The sequence below is a fragment of the Salvelinus alpinus genome, chromosome 9 (genome assembly GCF_045679555.1).
Source record: "Salvelinus alpinus chromosome 9, SLU_Salpinus.1, whole genome shotgun sequence".
In the NCBI taxonomy this organism is placed as follows: domain Eukaryota; kingdom Metazoa; phylum Chordata; class Actinopteri; order Salmoniformes; family Salmonidae; genus Salvelinus; species Salvelinus alpinus.
Window position 1 is genome coordinate 2418459 of NC_092094.1, and position 21178 is coordinate 2439636.

General features: G+C 44.4%; 1 protein-coding gene across 1 annotated transcript in view; it reads left to right on the forward strand.

Annotated features, from left to right (window-relative positions):
• The window catches only part of vwf (von Willebrand factor), a 186683-nt gene that overhangs the window by 162497 nt on the left and 3008 nt on the right, over positions 1-21178 (forward strand). The window contains exons 50-53 of the mRNA XM_071415668.1: positions 11229-11327; positions 11519-11647; positions 15781-15820; positions 16197-16294. Of these exons, the coding sequence (XP_071271769.1) occupies positions 11229-11327; positions 11519-11647; positions 15781-15820; positions 16197-16294 (366 nt within the window). The remainder of the gene's footprint in view (positions 1-11228; positions 11328-11518; positions 11648-15780; positions 15821-16196; positions 16295-21178) is intronic.

Below are 21178 nucleotides of genomic sequence, written 5' to 3' on the forward strand. Positions count from 1 at the left end.
ATGGGTTAGGGTTAGGGTTCACAGAGGATGGGTTAGGGTTAGGGTTCACAGAGGATGGGTTAGGGTTAACTGAGGATGGGCTAGGGTTAGGGTTAACTGAGGATGGGCTAGGGTTAGGGTTAACTGAGGATGGATTAGGGTTAAGGGAGGATGGGCTAGGGTTAGGGTTAACTGAGGATGGGCTAGGGTTAGGGTTAACTGAGGATGGGTTAGGGTTAACTGAGGATGGGTTAGAGTTAATGGAGGATGGGCTAGGGTTAGGGTTAACTGAGGATGGGTTAGGGTTAACTGAGGATGGGTTAGAGTTAATGGAGGATGGGCTAGGGTTAGGGTTAACTGAGGATGGGCTAGGGTTAACTGAGGATGGGTTAGAGTTAATGGAGGATGGGCTAGGGTTAGGGTTAACTGAGGATGGGTTAGGGTTAACTGAGGATGGGTTAGAGTTAATGGAGGATGGGCTAGGGTTAGGGTTAACTGAGGATGGGCTAGGGTTAACTGAGGATGGGTTAGAGTTAATGGAGGATGGGCTAGGGTTAGGGTTAACTGAGGATGGGTTAGGGTTAACTGAGGATGGGTTAGGGTTAGGGTTCACAGAGGATGGGTTAGGGTTAGGGTTAACAGAGGATGGGTTAGGGTTAACAGAGGATGGGCTATGGTTAGGGTTAATGGAGGATGGGTTAGGGTTAGGGTTCACAGAGGATGGGTTAGGGTTAGGGTTCACAGAGGATGGGTTAGGGTTAGGGTTAACTGAGGATGGATTAGGGTTAAGGGAGGATGGGCTAGGGTTAGGGTTAACTGAGGATGGGCTAGGGTTAGGGTTAACTGAGGATGGGTTAGGGTTAACTGAGGATGGGTTAGGGTTAGGGTTCACAGAGGATGCGTTAGGGTTAACTGAGGATGGGCTAGGGTTAGGGTTAACTGAGGATGGGCTAGGGTTAGGGTTAACTGAGGATGGATTAGGGTTAAGGGAGGATGGGCTAGGGTTAGGGTTAACTGAGGATGGGCTAGGGTTAGGGTTAACTGAGGATGGGTTAGGGTTAACTGAGGATTGGTTAGAGTTAATGGAGGATGGGCTAGGGTTAGGGTTAACTGAGGATGGGTTAGGGTTAACTGAGGATGGGTTAGAGTTAATGGAGGATGGGCTAGGGTTAGGGTTAACTGAGGATGGGCTAGGGTTAACTGAGGATGGGTTAGGGTTAACTGAGGATGGGTTAGGGTTAACTGAGGATGGGTTAGGGTTAACTGAGGATGGGTTAGGGTTAACTGAGGATGGTCTAGGGTTAACTGAGGATGGGTTAGGGTTAACTGATGATGGGTTAGGGTTAACTGAGGATGGGTTAGGGTTAACTGAGGATGGGTTAGGGTTAGGATTCACAGAGGATGGGTTAGGGTTAGGGTTAACAGAGGATGGGTTAGGGTTAACAGAGGATGGGCTATGGTTAGGGTTAATGGAGGATGGGTTAGGGTTAGGGTTCACAGAGGATGGGTTAGGGTTAGGGTTCACAGAGGATGGGTTAGGGTTAGGGTTCACAGAGGATGCGTTAGGGTTAACTGAGGATGGGCTAGGGTTAGGGTTAACTGAGGATGGGCTAGGGTTAGGGTTAACTGAGGATGGATTAGGGTTAATGGAGGATGGGCTAGGGTTAGGGTTAACTGAGGATGGGCTAGGGTTAGGGTTAACTGAGGATGGGTTAGGGTTAACTGAGGATGGGTTAGAGTTAATGGAGGATGGGCTAGGGTTAGGGTTAACTGAGGATGGGTTAGGGTTAACTGAGGATGGGTTAGAGTTAATGGAGGATGGGCTAGGGTTAGGGTTAACTGAGGATGGGCTAGGGTTAACTGAGGATGGGTTAGAGTTAATGGAGGATGGGCTAGGGTTAGGGTTAACTGAGGATGGGTTAGGGTTAACTGAGGATGGGTTAGAGTTAATGGAGGATGGGCTAGGGTTAGGGTTAACTGAGGATGGGCTAGGGTTAACTGAGGATGGGTTAGAGTTAATGGAGGATGGGCTAGGGTTAGGGTTAACAGAGGATGGGTTAGGGTTAACAGAGGATGGGCTATGGTTAGGGTTAATGGAGGATGGGTTAGGGTTAGGGTTCACAGAGGATGGGTTAGGGTTAGGGTTCACAGAGGATGGGTTAGGGTTAGGGTTAACTGAGGATGGATTAGGGTTAAGGGAGGATGGGCTAGGGTTAGGGTTAACTGAGGATGGGCTAGGGTTAGGGTTAACTGAGGATGGGTTAGGGTTAACTGAGGATGGGTTAGGGTTAGGGTTCACAGAGGATGCGTTAGGGTTAACTGAGGATGGGCTAGGGTTAGGGTTAACTGAGGATGGGCTAGGGTTAGGGTTAACTGAGGATGGATTAGGGTTAAGGGAGGATGGGCTAGGGTTAGGGTTAACTGAGGATGGGCTAGTGTTAGGGTTAACTGAGGATGGGTTAGGGTTAACTGAGGATGGGTTAGAGTTAATGGAGGATGGGCTAGGGTTAGGGTTAACTGAGGATGGGTTAGGGTTAACTGAGGATGGGTTAGAGTTAATGGAGGATGGGCTAGGGTTAGGGTTAACTGAGGATGGGCTAGGGTTAACTGAGGATGGGTTAGGGTTAACTGAGGATGGGTTAGGGTTAACTGAGGATGGGTTAGGGTTAACTGAGGATGGGTTAGGGTTAACTGAGGATGGTCTAGGGTTAACTGAGGATGGGTTAGGGTTAACTGAGGATGGGTTAGGGTTAACTGAGGATGGGTTAGGGTTAACTGAGGATGGGTTAGGGTTAGGGTTCACAGAGGATGGGTTAGGGTTAGGGTTAACAGAGGATGGGTTAGGGTTAACAGAGGATGGGCTATGGTTAGGGTTAATGGAGGAAGGGTTAGGGTTAGGGTTCACAGAGGATGGGTTAGGGTTAGGGTTCACAGAGGATGGGTTAGGGTTAGGGTTCACAGAGGATGCGTTAGGGTTAACTGAGGATGGGCTAGGGTTAGGGTTAACTGAGGATGGGCTAGGGTTAGGGTTAACTGAGGATGGATTAGGGTTAAGGGAGGATGGGCTAGGGTTAGGGTTAACTGAGGATGGGCTAGGGTTAGGGTTAACTGAGGATGGGTTAGGGTTAACTGAGGATGGGTTAGAGTTAATGGAGGATGGGCTAGGGTTAGGGTTAACTGAGGATGGGCTAGGGTTAACTGAGGATGGGTTAGAGTTAATGGAGGATGGGCTAGGGTTAGGGTTAACTGAGGATGGGTTAGGGTTAACTGAGGATGGGTTAGAGTTAATGGAGGATGGGCTAGGGTTAGGGTTAACTGAGGATGGGTTAGGGTTAACTGAGGATGGGTTAGAGTTAATGGAGGATGGGCTAGGGTTAGGGTTAACTGAGGATGGGCTAGGGTTAACTGAGGATGGGTTAGAGTTAATGGAGGATGGGCTAGGGTTAGGGTTAACTGAGGATGGGCTAGGGTTAACTGAGGATGGGTTAGAGTTAATGGAGGATGGGCTAGGGTTAGGGTTAACTGAGGATGGGTTAGGGTTAACTGAGGATGGGTTAGAGTTAATGGAGGATGGGCTAGGGTTAGGGTTAACTGAGGATGGGTTAGGGTTAACTGAGGATGGGTTAGAGTTAATGGAGGATGGGCTAGGGTTAGGGTTAACTGAGGATGGGTTAGAGTTAATGGAGGATGGGCTAGGATTAGGGTTAACTGAGGATGGGTTAGAGTTAATGGAGGATGGGCTAGGGTTAGGGTTAACTGAGGATGGGTTAGAGTTAATGGAGGATGGGCTAGGGTTAGGGTTAACTGAGGATGGGTTAGAGTTAATGGAGGATGGGCTAGGGTTAGGGTTAATGGAGGATGGGCTAGGGTTAACTGAGGATGGGTTAGGGTTAACTGAGGATGGGTTAGGGTTAACTGAGGATGGGTTAGGGTTAACTGAGGATGGGTTAGAGTTAATGGAGGATGGGCTAGGGTTAGGGTTAACTGAGGATGGGTTAGGGTTAACTGAGGATGGGTTAGAGTTAATGGAGGATGGGCTAGGGTTAGGGTTAACTGAGGATGGGTTAGGGTTAACTGAGGATGGGTTAGAGTTCATGGAGGATGGGCTAGGGTTAGGGTTAACTGAGGATGGGCTAGGGTTAACTGAGGATGGGTTAGAGTTAATGGAGGATGGGCTAGGGTTAGGGTTAACTGAGGATGGGCTAGGGTTAACTGAGGATGGGTTAGAGTTAATGGAGGATGGGCTAGGGTTAGGGTTAACTGAGGATGGGTTAGGGTTAACTGAGGATGGGTTAGAGTTAATGGAGGATGGGCTAGGGTTAGGGTTAACTGAGGATGGGTTAGGGTTAACTGAGGATGGGTTAGAGTTAATGGAGGATGGGCTAGGGTTAGGGTTAACTGAGGATGGGTTAGAGTTAATGGAGGATGGGCTAGGGTTAGGGTTAACTGAGGATGGGTTAGAGTTAATGGAGGATGGGCTAGGGTTAGGGTTAACTGAGGATGGGTTAGAGTTAATGGAGGATGGGCTAGGGTTAGGGTTAACTGAGGATGGGTTAGAGTTAATGGAGGATGGGCTAGGGTTAGGGTTAACTGAGGATGGGTTAGAGTTAATGGAGGATGGGCTAGGGTTAGGGTTAACTGAGGATGGGTTAGAGTTAATGGAGGATGGGCTAGGGTTAGGGTTAACTGAGGATGGGTTAGAGTTAATGGAGGATGGGCTAGGGTTAGGGTTAATGGAGGATGGGCTAGGGTTAACTGAGGATGGGTTAGGGTTAACTGAGGATGGGTTAGGGTTAACTGAGGATGGGTTAGGGTTAACTGAGGATGGGTTAGAGTTAATGGAGGATGGGCTAGGGTTAGGGTTAACTGAGGATGGGTTAGGGTTAACTGAGGATGGGTTAGAGTTAATGGAGGATGGGCTAGGGTTAGGGTTAACTGAGGATGGGTTAGGGTTAACTGAGGATGGGTTAGAGTTCATGGAGGATGGGCTAGGGTTAGGGTTAACTGAGGATGGGCTAGGGTTAACTGAGGATGGGTTAGAGTTAATGGAGGATGGGCTAGGGTTAGGGTTAACTGAGGATGGGCTAGGGTTAACTGAGGATGGGTTAGAGTTAATGGAGGATGGGCTAGGGTTAGGGTTAACTGAGGATGGGTTAGGGTTAACTGAGGATGGGTTAGAGTTAATGGAGGATGGGCTAGGGTTAGGGTTAACTGAGGATGGGTTAGGGTTAACTGAGGATGGGTTAGAGTTAATGGAGGATGGGCTAGGGTTAGGGTTAACTGAGGATGGGTTAGAGTTAATGGAGGATGGGCTAGGGTTAGGGTTAACTGAGGATGGGTTAGAGTTAATGGAGGATGGGCTAGGGTTAGGGTTAACTGAGTATGGGTTAGAGTTAATGGAGGATGGGCTAGGGTTAGGGTTAACTGAGGATGGGTTAGAGTTAATGGAGGATGGGCTAGGGTTAGGGTTAATGGAGGATGGGCTAGGGTTAACTGAGGATGGGTTAGGGTTAACTGAGGATGGGTTAGGGTTAACTGAGGATGGGTTAGGGTTAACTGAGGATGGGTTAGAATTAATGGAGGATGGGCTAGGGTTAGGGTTAACTGAGGATGGGTTAGAGTTAATGGAGGATGGGCTAGGGTTAGGGTTAACTGAGGATGGGTTAGAGTTAATGGAGGATGGGCTAGGGTTAGGGTTAACTGAGGATGGGTTAGAGTTAATGGAGGATGGGCTAGGGTTAGGGTTAACTGAGGATGGGTTAGAGTTAATGGAGGATGGGCTAGGGTTAGGGTTAATGGAGGATGGGCTAGGGTTAACTGAGGATGGGTTAGGGTTAACTGAGGATGGGTTAGGGTTAACTGAGGATGGGTTAGGGTTAACTGAGGATGGGTTAGAGTTAATGGAGGATGGGCTAGGGTTAGGGTTAACTGAGGATGGGTTAGAGTTAATGGAGGATGGGCTAGGGTTAGGGTTAACTGAGGATGGGTTAGGGTTAACTGAGGATGGGTTAGGGTTAACTGAGGATGGGTTAGGGTTAACTGAGGATGGGTTAGAGTTAATGGAGGATGGGCTAGGGTTAGGGTTAACTGAGGATGGGTTAGAGTTAATGGAGGATGGGCTAGGGTTAGGGTTAACTGAGGATGGGTTAGGGTTAACTGAGGATGGGTTAGGGTTAACTGAGGATGGGTTAGGGTTAACTGAGGATGGGTTAGAGTTAATGGAGGATGGGCTAGGGTTAGGGTTAACTGAGGATGGGTTAGAGTTAATGGAGGATGGGCTAGGGTTAGGGTTAACTGAGGATGGGTTAGGGTTAACTGAGGATGGGTTAGGGTTAACTGAGGATGGGTTAGAGTTAATGGAGGATGGGCTAGGGTTAGGGTTAACTGAGGATGGGTTAGAGTTAATGGAGGATGGGCTAGGGTTAGGGTTAACTGAGGATGGGTTAGGGTTAACTGAGGATGGGTTAGGGTTAACTGAGGATGGGTTAGGGTTAACTGAGGATGGGTTAGGGTTAACTGAGGATGGGTTAGGGTTAACTGAGGATGGGTTAGGGTTAACTGAGGATGGGTTAGGGTTAACTGAGGATGGGTTAGGGTTAACTGAGGATGGGTTAGGGTTAACTGAGGATGGGTTGATGACCTGGGTGTTTCCTGTAGGCCAATAGAAAAATGTCATGCAGAGAATGCTGCATCGCTGCAGCAGCTCGTGAATGTTGCGTAAATTTTTATTTTTATTCTTCACCTTTATTTAAACTCTCTGGGATATGTGGCACGGTAACGTCCCACCTGGCCAACATCCAGTGAAAATGCAGAGCGCCAAATTCAAGTAAATTACAATACAAATTAAACTTTCATGAAATCACACATTCAATATACAATATACATCAAAAATACCTTACGGCTAAAGCAAACAATGCTATTATCTGAGGATAGCAACCAAGCAAACAAACACAGGCCATCATATTTCAACCCTCCTGGCGCGACACAAAACGCAGAAATAAAGACATAATTCATGCCTTACCTTTGACAAGCTTCTTCTGTTGGCACTCCAATATGTCCCATAAACATCACAAATGGTCCTTTTATTCAATTAATTCTGTCGATATATATCCAAAATGTCCATTTATTTGGCGCGTTTGATCCAGAAAAACACCGGTTCCAACTTGCACAACGTGACTACAAAATATCTCAAAAGTTACCTGTAAGCTTTGTCCAAACATTTCAAACTACTTTTTGAATACAGCTTTAGGTATTTTTTTACGTAAATAATCGATAAAATTGAAGACGGGATGAACTGTGTTCAATACTGGAGGAAAACAATGTGTAGCATGCTTTCTGGTCCGGCGCCTCTAACAAACAGTACACTTCACTGGAGCCTCATTCTGAACATGGCTACTTCTTCATTTCTCAAAGGAAAAACCTCAAACAATTTCTAAAGACTCTTGACATCCAGTGGAAGCGATAGTAACTGCAAAAAGGTCCCTTAGAAATCTGGATTCCCAATGAAACCTCATTGAAAAGAGAGTGACCTAAAAAAAAAAACAATCTCAATGGTTTGTCCTCGGGGTTTGGCCTGCCAAATAAGTTATTTTATAGTCACAGAGATGATTGAAAGAGTTTCAGAAACTTCAGAGTGTTTTCTATCCAATACTACTAATAATATGCATATATTAGCATCTGGGACTGAGTAGGAGGCAGTTTACTCTGGGCACGCTTTTCATCCAAACGTGAAAATGCTGCCCCCTATCCTAGAGAAGTTAACCAGGTAGGCCAGTTGAGAACAAGTTCTCCTTTACAACTGCAGCAGGGCCAAGATAAAGCAAAGCAGTGACACACAAACAACAACACAGAGTTACACATGGAATAAGTAAACGTACAGTCAATAACACAATAGAAAATCTGTATACAGTGTGTATACAGTGTGTGCAAATTAGGTAAGATTTGGGAGGTAAGGCAATAAATGGGCCGTAGTGGCGAAGTAATTACAATTTAGCAATTAAACACTGGAGTGATAGATTTTCAGAAGATGAATGTGGAAGTAGAGATACAGGGGTGCAAAGGAGAAAAAACCCAATATGGGGATGAGGTAGTTGGATGGGCTATTTACAGGTGGACTATGTAAAGGTGCAATTTTCTGTTAGCTGCTCTGACAGCTGATGCATAACCTGTAGCCAGTGGGTTTGGCGATGAATATGAAGCGAGGGCCAGCCAACAAGAGCATACAGGTCGCAGTGGTGGGTAGTATATGGGGCTTTGGTGACAAAATGGATGGCACTGTGATAATTTGCTGAGTAGAGTGTTGGAGGCTATTTTGTAAATGACATCGCCGAGGTCAAGTGCTGGATGCTTTGTTGCGAAATAGGAAGCTGATTCTAGATTTAATTTTGGATTGGAGATGCTTAATGTGAGTCAACACAAAAATGGCTCCGGAAGAAATGGCAGCAGTTTTAGGGGCCCAACAAATGGTGCTACTATGTGTTTTTTTCGAGTTATTTATAACTTATTTTGTACATAATGTTTCTGCAACCGTATCTTACGGCAAAAAATAACTTCTGGATATCAGGCCAGCGATCACTCACCTCGGATTAGATGACAGGACAGCGAACCCTCACCTCGGATTAGATGACAGGCCAGCGATCACTCACCTCGGATTAGATATCAGGACAGCGATCCTCACCTCGGATTAGATATCAGGCCAGCGATCACTCACCTCGGATTAGAGATCAGGCCAGTGATCACTCACCTCGGAATAGATATCATGCCAGCGATCCCTCACCTCGGATTAGATATCAGGCCAGCGATCACTCACCTCGGATTAGATATCAGGACAGCGATCCCTCACCTCGGATTAGATATCAGGCCAGCGATCACTCACCTCGGATTAGATATCAGGCCAGCGATCACTCACCTCGGAATAGATATCATGCCAGCGATCACTCACCTCGGATTAGATACCAAAGTGCAATCATTGGACAATAAATTAGACAAGGTACGATCACGAATATCCTACCAACGGGACATCAAAAACTGTAATATCCTATGTGTCACGGAATCGTGGCTGAATGATGACATGGATATTCAGCTAGCGGGATATACGCTGCACCGGCAAGATAAAACAGCACACTCCGGTAAGACGAGGGGGGGCGGTCTGTGCATATTTGTAAACAACAGCTGGTGCACGAAATCTAAGGAAGTCTCTAGATTTTGCTCGCCTGAAGTAGAGTATATTGTGATAAATTGCAGGCCACACTACTTGCCTAGAGAGTTTTCAGCTATACTTTTCGTGGCTGTTTATTTACCACCACAGACGGATGCTGGCATTAAGACCGCACTCAGTCAGCTGTATAAGGAAATAAGCAAACAGGAAACCACTCACCCAGAGGCGGCGCTCCTAGTGCCCGGAGACTTTAATGCAGGGAAACTTAAATCAGTTCTACCAAATTTCTATCAACATGTTAAATGTGCAACCAGAGGGGGGGGGGGAATCACCTGTACTCCACACACAGAGACACGTACAAAGCTCTCCTTCGCCCTCCATTTGGTGTATCTGACCACAACTCTATACTCCTGATTCCTGCTTACAAGCTAAAATTAAAGCAGGAAGCCCCAGTGACTCGGTCTATAAAAAAGTGTAGGTGTGTAGCCAGGCGAGTAACCATCACCCTCTGTCTTCTTCTGGTGGTGTAGCTGTGTAGCCAGGCTAGTAACCATCACCCTCTGTCTTCTTCTGGTGGTGTAGCTGTGGAGCCAGGCTAGTAACCATCACCCTCTGTCTTCTTCTGGTGGTGTAGCTGTGTAGCCAGGCTAGTAACCATCACCCTCTGTCTTCTTCTGGTGATAAAGCTGTGGAGCCAGGCTAGTAACCATCACCCTCTGTCTTCTTCTGGTGATAAAGCTGTGGAGCCAGGCTAGTAACCATCACCCTCTGTCTTCTTCTGGCGGTATAGCTGTGTAGCCAGGCTAGTAACCATCACCCTCTGCCTTCTTCTGGTGGTGTAGCTGTGGAGCCAGGCTAGTAACCATCACCCTCTGTCTTCTTCTGGTGGTGTAGCTGTGGAGCCAGGCTAGTAACCATCACCCTCTGTCTTCTTCTGGTGATAAAGCTGTGTAGCCAGGCTAGTAACTATCCCCCTCTGTCTTCTTCTGGTGATAAATTGTGGAGCCAGGCTAGTAACCATCACCCTCTGTCTTCTTCTGGTGATAAAGCTGTGGCGCCAGGCTAGTAACCTTGGAAAGATAGCTTTTGCAGGAGCTTTGCTTGATCTACTCGTTCAAGGGCTTTGGACATATCAGCAAGTAACCAAGGCAGCAGCTACTCTTCCTGGTTTACAGCTAAGTTAGGGCCATTTATACAATTTTAAAACATTACAATATATTCACAGATTTCACAACACACTGTGTGCCCTCAGGCCCCTACTCCACCACTACCACATATCTACAGTACTAAATCCATGTGTATGTGTGTGTATAGTGCGTATGTTATCGTGTGTGTGTGTGTGTATAGTGCGTATGTATGCATGTGTCTGTGCCAATATTTGTGATGCTTCACAGTCCCCGCTGTTCCATAAGGTGTTTTTTATCTGTTTTTTAAATCTGTTTCTACTGCTGGTTCAGTTACCTGATGTGGAATAGAGTTCCATGTAGTCATGGCTCTATGTAGTACTGTGCGCCTTCCATAGTCTGTTCTGGATTTGGGGACTGTGATGAGACCTCTGGTGGCATGTCTTGTGGGGTATGTATGGGTGTCTGAATTGTGTGCCAGTAGTTAAGACAGACAGCTCGGTGTATTCACCATGTCAATACCTCTCATAAATACAAGTAGTGATGAAGTCAATCTCTCCTCCACTTTGAGCCAGTAGAAATTGACATGCATATTATTAATATTAACTCACTGTATGCACCCCAGGGCCAGACGTGCTGCCCTGTTCTGAGCCAATTGCAATTTTCCTAAGTCCTTTTTTCTGGCAACCATCATCATCACCATCATCACTAAGATCATCATCATCATCATCACCAACACCATCATCACCATCATCAAAACCATCATTACTAAGACCATCATCACTACCATCATCATCATCACCACCATCATCATCATCACCAAGACCATCATCACTACCATCATCATCATCATCACCACCATCATCACCATCATGTTTCTCACCTCTCCACTCTAGCTGTCTGCGGTGAGCATTCTGGAATAAAATGGCCTTTGAAACATCCCTTTAAGAGATGTGTGTGTGCTGCAGGGCTATACTCTAGAAGAGGTGCCAGATTCGTGTTGTGATCGCTGTGTTGCCACTGCCTGCACCATCCAACGACCTGATGGACACTTCATCACTGTCAAGGTTAGACACACACACACTAACGCACGCACGCACACACACACACACACAACTCTACTTTACTCAAACTCTAACCACCTGTCTCTCACCCTACAGGTCAACAGTAAACTAGCTCTACTCTAACCCCCTGTCTCTCACCCTACAGGTCAACAGTAAACTAGCTCTACTCTAACCCCCTGTCTCTCACCCTACAGGTCAACAGCAGTCTAAATGAAGGCTGTAGTCAGTACTCCTGTGGTGTCAACAGTAAAGGAGATCTGGTTCTCCAGACCAGAGTGACCACCTGCCCTTCTTTCGACCGCCAACTCTGTCTGGACCAGGGGGTATGGATACAACACAACACTATAACCACAACACAACCACAATACAACCATTAACCCTCATCACAACACTATAACCACAACACAACCACGACACAACCATTAACCCTCATCACAACACAACCACAATACAACCACAATACAACCATTAACCCTCATCACAACACAACCATTAACCCTCATCACATCACAACCATTAACCCTCATCACAACACAACCATTAACCCTCATCACATCACAACCATTAACCCTCATCACAACACAACCATTAACCCTCATCACAACACAACCATTAACCCTCATCACAACACAACCATTAACCCTCATCACATCACAACCATTAACCCTCATCACAACACAACCATTAACCCTCTTTACAACACAACCACAATACAACCATTAACCCTCATCACAACACAACCATTAACCCTCATCACAACACTATAACCACAACACTATAACCACAAAACAATCATTAACCCTCATCACAACACAACCATTAACCCTCATCACAACACATCCAACCACAACACTAATCCTTGATACAGTACTATAACCACAATACCACCACCAAACAACACTATGGGTATTTCTCTAAATGCGTACTACCGTGCTACCGTATTACCGTACTCTGAGCTTTGAGCACATTGCACCACGGGAGGGTCATGGCATGTGTCCAAATTAAAAAGTGTGAGTACAGAGACACTTCTCGGGTGCGTACTCCGTTGGTACATATTTTGAAGCATGCATCGCTGCTTCATCTGAAAGTATGCACAGAAATATGCTGCTTCATCTGAAAGTATGCACAGAAATATGCTGCTTCATCTGAAAGTATGCACAGAAATATGCTGCTTCATCTGAAAGTATGCACAGAAATATGCTGCTTCATCTGAAAGTATCCACAGAAATATGCTGCTTCATCTGAAAGTATGCACAGAAATATGCTGCTTCATCTGAAAGTATGCACAGAAATATGCTGCTTCATCTGAAAGTATGCACAGAAATATGCTGCTTCATCTGAAAGTATGCACAGAAATATGCTGCTTCATCTGAAAGTATGCACAGAAATATGCTGCTTCATCTGAAAGTATGCACAGAAATATGCTGCTTCATCTGAAAGTATGCACAGAAATATGACGCAACCTTTCTTGAAAACAATGGTGGCTGGAATTAAACTGAAGTGACAGAAAATACACTTGAAATACACAGAAAATGAAAAGTGGTCAATTCACGTCTCATATGTTGCCTGACTTCAATAGTTTTTCTTGATGCGTTAATAAATACATGCAGTGTTAACATTGGCATGGTTACCTGCCTACAATAACCAGTGTGTCTAGATCACAAGCCCATAGTAAGTCAATAGGGATTACTGGCTATGTAAAGTTGTATGTGTTCTCCACACTCTCCTCCTCCAGGGAACGTCATGGGAGAATGCACTCAGAGCATGATAGGGTGGAGCACAGTAGTATCCATGTTGAGAAACTCCCTATGACTACCTAAACCGAACTCCAACCCTAATATAAGACAACAATACAACACCACCTACTGTACGTCCAACGCTAACCCTCAATACAACATGACAACCACAACGCTAACCCTCAATACAACATGACAACCACAACGCTAACCCTCAATACAACATGACAACCACAACGCTAACCCTCAATACAACATGACAACCACAACGCTAACCCTCAATACAACATGACAACCACAACGCTAACCCTCAATACAACATGACAACCACAACGCTAACCCTCAATACAACATGACAACCACAACGCTAACCCTCAATACAACATGACAACCACAACGCTAACCCTCAATACAACATGACAACCACAACGCTAACCCTCAGTACAACATGACAACCACAACGCTAACCCTCAATACAACATGACAACCACAACGCTAACCCTCAGTACAACATGACAACCACAACGCTAACCCTCAATACAACATGACAACCACAACGCTAACCCTCAGTACAACATGACAACCACAACGCTAACCCTCAATACAACATGACAACCACAACGCTAACCCTCAGTACAACATGACAACCACAACGCTAACCCTCAATACAACATGACAACCACAACGCTAACCCTCAATACAACATGACAACCACAACGCTAACCCTCAATACAACATGACAACCACAACGCTAACCCTCAATACAACATGACAACCACAACGCTAACCCTCAGTACAACATGACAACCACAACGCTAACCCTCAATACAACATGACAACCACAACGCTAACCCTCAATACAACATGACAACCACAACGCTAACCCTCAATACAACATGACAACCACAACGCTAACCCTCAGTACAACATGACAACCACAACGCTAACCCTCAATACAACATGACAACCACAACGCTAACCCTCAGTACAACATGACAACCACAACGCTAACCCTCAGTACAACATGACAACCACAACGCTAACCCTCAGTACAACATGACAACCACAACGCTAACCCTCAGTACAACATGACAACCACAACGCTAACCCTCAGTACAACATGACAACCACAACGCTAACCCTCAGTACAACATGACAACCACAACGCTAACCCTCAGTACAACATGACAACCACAACGCTAACCCTCAATACAACATGACAACCACAACGCTAACCCTCAATACAACACAACACCACCTACATCCAACCACAACACTACCACATTTTACACATTACAGCTCCACAAACACTACATGTCCAAAGGTATGTGGACAACCCTTCAAATGAGTGAATTCAGCTATTTCAGCAACACCGGTTGCTGACAGGTGTATAAAATCGAGGACACAGCCATGCAATCTCCATAGACAAACATTGATTGTAAAATGGCTTTACTGAAGAGCTCAGTGACTTTCAACGTGACACCGTCATAAGATGCCACCTTTCCAACAAGTCAGTTCGTAAAATTTCTGCCTTGCAAAAGCTTCCCCGGTAAAATGTGTGTGTTGTTATTGTGAAGTGGAAATGTCTAGGAGCAACAATGTCTCAGCCGCGAAGTGGTAGACCACACAAACTTACAGAACGGGACTGCCGAGTGCTGAAAAATCATCTGTCCTCGGTTGCAACACTCACTACTGAGTTCTAAGCTTCCTCTGGAAGTAACGTCAGCACAAGAACTGTTCGTCGGGTGCTTCATGAAATGTGTTTCCATGGTCGAGCAGCCAAACACAAGCCTAAGATCACCAAGCGCGCGCAATGCCAAGCGTTGGCTGGAGTGGTATAAAGCTTGGTGCCATTGGACTCTGTGGAAACGCGTTCTCCGGAGTGATGAATCACGCTTCACCATCTGGCAGTCCAATGGACAAATATGGGTTTGGCGGATTGTCAGCAGAAAGCTACCTGGCCCAATGCATAGTGCCAACTGTAAAGTTTGGTGGAGGGGGAATAATGGTCTGGGCCTGTCTTTCATGTTTCGGGCCCTTTAATTCCAGTGAAGGGGTATCTTAACACTACAGCATACACTGACATTCTAGACAATTCTTCGTTTCCATATTTGTTTGAACAGTTTGGGGAAGGCCCTTTCCTGTTTCAGCATGACAATGCTCCTGTGCACAAAGCAGGTCCATACAGAAATGCTTTGCCGACATCAATGTGGAAGAACTTGACTGGCCTGCACAGAGCCCTGAACTCAACCCCATCGAACACCTTTGGGATGAATTGGAAAGCCGACTGCGAGCCAGGCCTAATCACCCAACATCAGTGCCCGACCTCACTAATGCTCTTGTGGCTGAATGGAAGAAAGTCCCTGCTGCAATGTTCCAACATCTATTGGAAAGCCTTCCCAGAAGAGTGAATGCTGTTATAGCAGGAAAGGGGGGACCAGCTCCATGTTAATGCCCATGATTTTGGAATGAGATGTTGGACGAGAAGGTGTCCACATACATTTGGCCGCGTAGTGTATCTATATCAAATGTGTCTGCTGTGTTTTATATTATATGATATGTCTCTGTTGTGTTTTATATTATATGATATGTCTCTGTTGTGTTTTATATTATATGATAGATATGATATGTCTCTGTTGTGTTTTATATTATATGATATGTCTCTGTTGTGTTTTATATTATATGATATATATGATATGTCTAATCGTCTCTGTGTTCAGGGGAAGATCAGCCAGATAGGAACCAGCTGCTGTGAGATGTGTGAGTATCATCTACAGGGTGTTTGTACCTTGTGTACCTTGTACCTTGTGTTTGTGTCCGTACCTTGTGTTTGTGTCTGTACTGTGTGATTGTAATGTGTGTGTGTGTGTTTATATTGTTAACTGTGTGTGTTTATACTGAGTGTGTGTGTGTACTGAGTGTGTGTCCTTATTGTGTAGGTGTACTGAGTGTGTCCATACTGTGTGTGTGTGTGTGTGTGTGTGTGTGTGTGTGTGTGTGTGTGTGTGTGTGTGTGTGTGTGTGTGTGTGTGTGTGTGTGTGTGTGTGTGTGTGTGTGTGTGTGTGTGTGTGTGAGAACTGGTGTGTGTGTGAGTGTGTGTTGGTGTCGGTACTGAGTGTGTGTGTGTATCTGTAGGTACAGAGCCAGAGTGTAGGAAGACAGTGGGAACACTCAACTACATCAAAGTGGACGACTGTCAGTCACAACAACAGATAGAACTACACTACTGTGAGGTGAGAACACACACAAATATTTAGCAGAGACTCTCCCTCTTAAACACACAATACATGGTTTGGGCAACCAATCTGAATTTTTCGATGGATAGCAACAGTCAACAAAACTTATAGTTTTTTATTTTTTTATTTTTTTTATGGCTATATAATTTAAAAGTGCATCAGGGGTAACTACTTGCAACTGATAGCTGAAATATTGAGACTGTTGAAGTGTTTTTCAAATCCAAAAATGTTTCTGTTGCATGGTTTGCTAGCTAGCTGGTTAGCTAGCTCTCATTGAAAACGTTGCTAATGCTAGCTAACCATAGTTAATGACACATTTTTCCAAATGTCTGTTAGCTAGCTAACTAAAAGTGCTGAATGTAGTAGCAAAACGTTTTTTTTATTTTTTATTACTTTATCTAGTCCTTTGCCTATATCTTAATCTGACTTTCGTACAGGTCATGTTGTTTTTCACATTTCTGTCTCTGGTAAACACACACTATATCAAATAAAATCTAAGTTTGTCACATGCACAGGATACAGAAGGTGTAAACAGTGCAGTGCAACGGTTATTGCATAGTGCAGTATTTTGTTAAATACATGTAGCTAGCTAGCTAAACAATGAATCCTAATCCCAACTATAATGCCGCGTTCAAAACAACTGGGCACTCAGAATTTTTTAATTTATTAAAACGGTCATCCAATTTTGAATTCGAACTCGGGCCTCTTTCTAGAGCTCCGACTTTCAGACCTGAAGATTACTGATGTCATAATTTGACCTCGCATTTTTCCAAGTTCCCAGTTGTTTTGAATGCAGTAATACTACCATGCATGAGTCTGCAGGTAGCTAAAGCTAACCAACTATGGTCAATGTTAGCTAGCTAGCAAAAATAAGGCTATAACTACCAATACAAATGGCTTTCTGCGATACGAATAATATTACTACACAGATCATACACGTAATGTTAGCTAAAGAGCCAGCCAGCTAAAATTAGCTATCTAGCTAACAGTAAGCTTTAACTTAAAATGAAAACAACTTTCTGACAAAATGTGTTCTCTTTTGGACTCTCTTTGCATTTGGCAATCATCTCTCTGCTTCCACCGGGCAATCCAAAACTAGCTCAACTTGTTTCCGTGACAGCGGCACTGTTTCTTCCCCCCGTTTCTTCCCCACCACTGTCATCAGTAGACTGGTTCAATATTTTTTTTTATTGAATCAGGGATTTCCTCATTGTTTGATAAATGTTCATTCAGGGAGAGTCAGCACGATCGTCCTCCAGAAAGTTGTCCATCACAACTTGTTCCCACTAATCTCTGTCGATAGCGCTATTAATTTCAGGGCAGTAATGTAAGAGAGGAGTAGCAAAACTTTTTCAGGTCTTCATTATATCTTTAAAAAAAGCTGAGGTAGAAAGGATTGTCCACACATGCTGAGCAGCTACATGGCACCACCAATCCAAACTCATCTCCCGGTATGTCCATTATCTCAGCCAATCATGGCTAGTGGGAAAGTTCCTGTATGTTTCCATGGCTAAACCAACTAGGCTCATAATAAAAAATTGTATTAATATATTCAGAAGGCATATAAGTTTGTTATGAAGACACATGAAAGTTCACATGTTCAAGATGGAATTTCTGCCACAAAACGCATTTTGATGCAAATAAATGTAAAAAAAAGTTGAAATGCCTCTCCTGTGAAGTAGTGACGTACATGCAACATACATCTAGCTTCTGGAAACAGGTCAAAAGTGGTAAGTAGCTTTGACCAGAAACATAGAATAAGACTTTGACTGCATGGACAATGCATCCAGAGACACCCAGTGATTAGACACACTACTTCATTTGATGGTTCAACACAGTTCAACTCCTAATCAGCAATGGGTGTCTATGTTTTATTTCATTCTCTATTAAAAACACAGTTTGAGATCCTTGTGAGGGGTTTTCTCCAAATTGGGCTTCCCGGGAAAATGTTGACCGAGGTTGCGAACAGTAACGAAGGGGGGTGGGACTTAGTGAAGAGTTAATTAAAGTAGGTAAGACAACTATATATTATGACCCACTCCCCCCCCCCCCTCTCACTCCCCCCCCCCCTCTCGCTCCCCCCCTCTCTCCACCCCTCTCTCGTTTTCCCTCCTTCCCTCTCTCCACCCCTCTCTCGCTCTCCCTCCTTCCCTCTCTCTATCTCTCTCTCGCTCTCTCTCCCCCTCACCCTCCCTTTCTCTCTCTCCCTCTCTCTCACCCTCTCTCCCTCACTCAATGCAAAGGGACTTTATTGGCATGGAAAACATGTTTACATTGCCAAAGCAATAAACCAAAGTGAAATAAACCAAAGTGAGGAGACAGTAAATACTCAGGGTTGAAAAAGATGAATACATTTCAAGTGTTATATTATCAGCTCTGTAAAGTGTTCTAGCAACGTGCAAATAGTATGAATAGTAGTAAATAAACAGATAAACATTGGTTGTGTTTACAACGTTGTTTGTGTTCCACTGGATGCCCTTTTCTCATGGCAACAGGTCACAAATCTTGCTGCTGTGACTGAACACTGTGGTATTTACCCTAACCGATATGATAGTTTATCAGTGATAGATTTTCTTTCAACTTCTTTGTGGGTCCGTGTGATCTGTGGGAAATATCTCGAAGGTGGTCATACATTTCGCAGGAGATAAGGAAGTGCCCGCTCAGTTTCCATCTCATTTTGTAGGCAGTGTGCACATAGCCTGCCGTCCCTTGAGAGCCAGGTCTGCCTATGGCGGCCTCTCTCAATAGTAAGGCTATGTTCAGGATTTTCTTAATTTGGGGTCAGTTACAGTAATCAGGTATTCTACCACTGTGTACTCTCTGTTTAGGGCCAGATACCATTCAAATTAGGTCTGTTTTTAGGTTGATTCTTTCCAGTGTGTCAAATTGTTACCTTTTTGCTTTCTCATAATTTGGTTGTGTCTATTTGTATTGCTGTTCTGGGGATCTGTGGGGTCTGTTTGTGTTTGTGAACAAAGCCCCTGAAACCAGCACCTCTTCTCCAGGTTAATCTCTCTGAAGGTGAGGGCTTTGTGGTGCAATGTGTAAGCATCGCTTCCTTTTAGGTGGTTGTTGAATTGAACAGCTTTTTTTCTGGATTTTGATAACTAGCAGGTATTGTCCTAATGCTGTTATTCTTGCAGTATTCTACATGCAGTCTCAATTGGGTCTTTGTCCAATGTTGTGAATTCTTTGTTGGTGAGTGGACCCAGACTTCACAACCATAGAGGACCCAGACTTCACAACCATAGAGGGCAATGTGTTATATAACTGACTTAAGGTATTTTTTGCCAGATCCTAATTGGGATGTGGAATTTTATGTTCCTTTTGATGGCGTAGAAGGCAATTTTTGCCTTGTCTCTCAGATCGTTCATTGCCTTATGTTGATGATTAGGCAGAGGTAAATACAGTTGAAGTCGGAAGTTTACATACACTTAAGTTGGAGTCATTAAAACTCATTTTTCAACCACTCCACAAATGTCTTGTTAACAAACTATAGTTTTGGTTAGTCGGTTAGGACATCTACTTTGGGCATGACAAGTAATTTTTCCAACAATTGTTTACAGACAGATTATTTCACTTATAATTCACTGTATCACAATTCTAGTTGGTCAGAAGTTGACATACACTAAGGTGACTGTGCCTTTATTAAACAGCTTGGAAAATTTCAGAAATTATGTCATGGCTTTAGAAGCTTCTGATAGGCTAATTGACATCATTTGAGTCAATTGGAGATGTACCTGTGGATGTATTTCAAGGCTTACCTTCAAGCTCAGTGCCTCTTTGCTTGACATCATGGGAAAATCAAAAGAAATCTGCCAAGACCTCAGAAAAAAAATTGTAGACCTCCACAAGTCTGGTTCATCCTTGGGAGCAATTTCCAAATGTCTGAAGGTACCACGTTCATCTGTACAAACAATAGTACGCAAGTATAAACACCATGGGACAACGCAGCCATCACACCGCTCAGGATGGAGACGCGTTCTGTCTCCTAGAGATGAATGTACTTTGGTGCAAAAAGAGCAAATCAATCCCAGAACAACAGCAAAGGACCTTGCGAAGATGCTGGAGGAAACAGGTACAAAAGTACCTCTTTATCCACAGTAAAACGAGTCCTATGTCGACATAACCTGAAAGGCCGCTCAGCAAGGAAGAAGCTACTGCTCCAAAACCGCCATAAGAAAGCCAGACTACGGTTTGCAACTGCACATGGGGACAAAGATTGTACTTTTTGGAGAAATGTCCTCTGGTCTAATGAAACAAAAATAGAACTGTTTGGCCATAATGACCATTGTTATGTTTGGAGGAAAAAGGGTGAAGCTTGCAAGCCGAAGAACACCATCCCATCTGTGAAGCACGGGGGTGGCAGCATCATGTTGTGGGGGTGCTTTGTTGCAGGAGGGATTGGTGCACTTCACAAAATAGATGGCATCATGAGGCAGGAAAATTATGTGGATATATTGAAGTAACATTTCAAGACATCAGTCATGAAGTTAACCTCTCTTGGGCACGTGAGACGGTAGCGTCCCACCTCTTCAACAGCCAGTGAAACTGCTTGGCGTCAAATTCAAATACAGAAATACTCATTATAAAAATTCAGAAAAAATACATATTTTTCATAGGTTTAAAGATTAACTTCTTGTGAATCCAACCACGGTGTCAGATTTAAAAAATGCTTTACGACAAAAGCATACCTTACGATTATTTGAGAACATAGCCCACTAGACAAATCATTACAAACAGTAGCCAGCCAAGTAGAACAGTTACACATGTCAGAAATAGAGATAAAATTAATCCCTTACCTGATGATCTTCATATGGTTACACTCAGCAGACATTAATTTACTCAATAAATGTTCCTTTTGTTCGATAAAGTCACTTT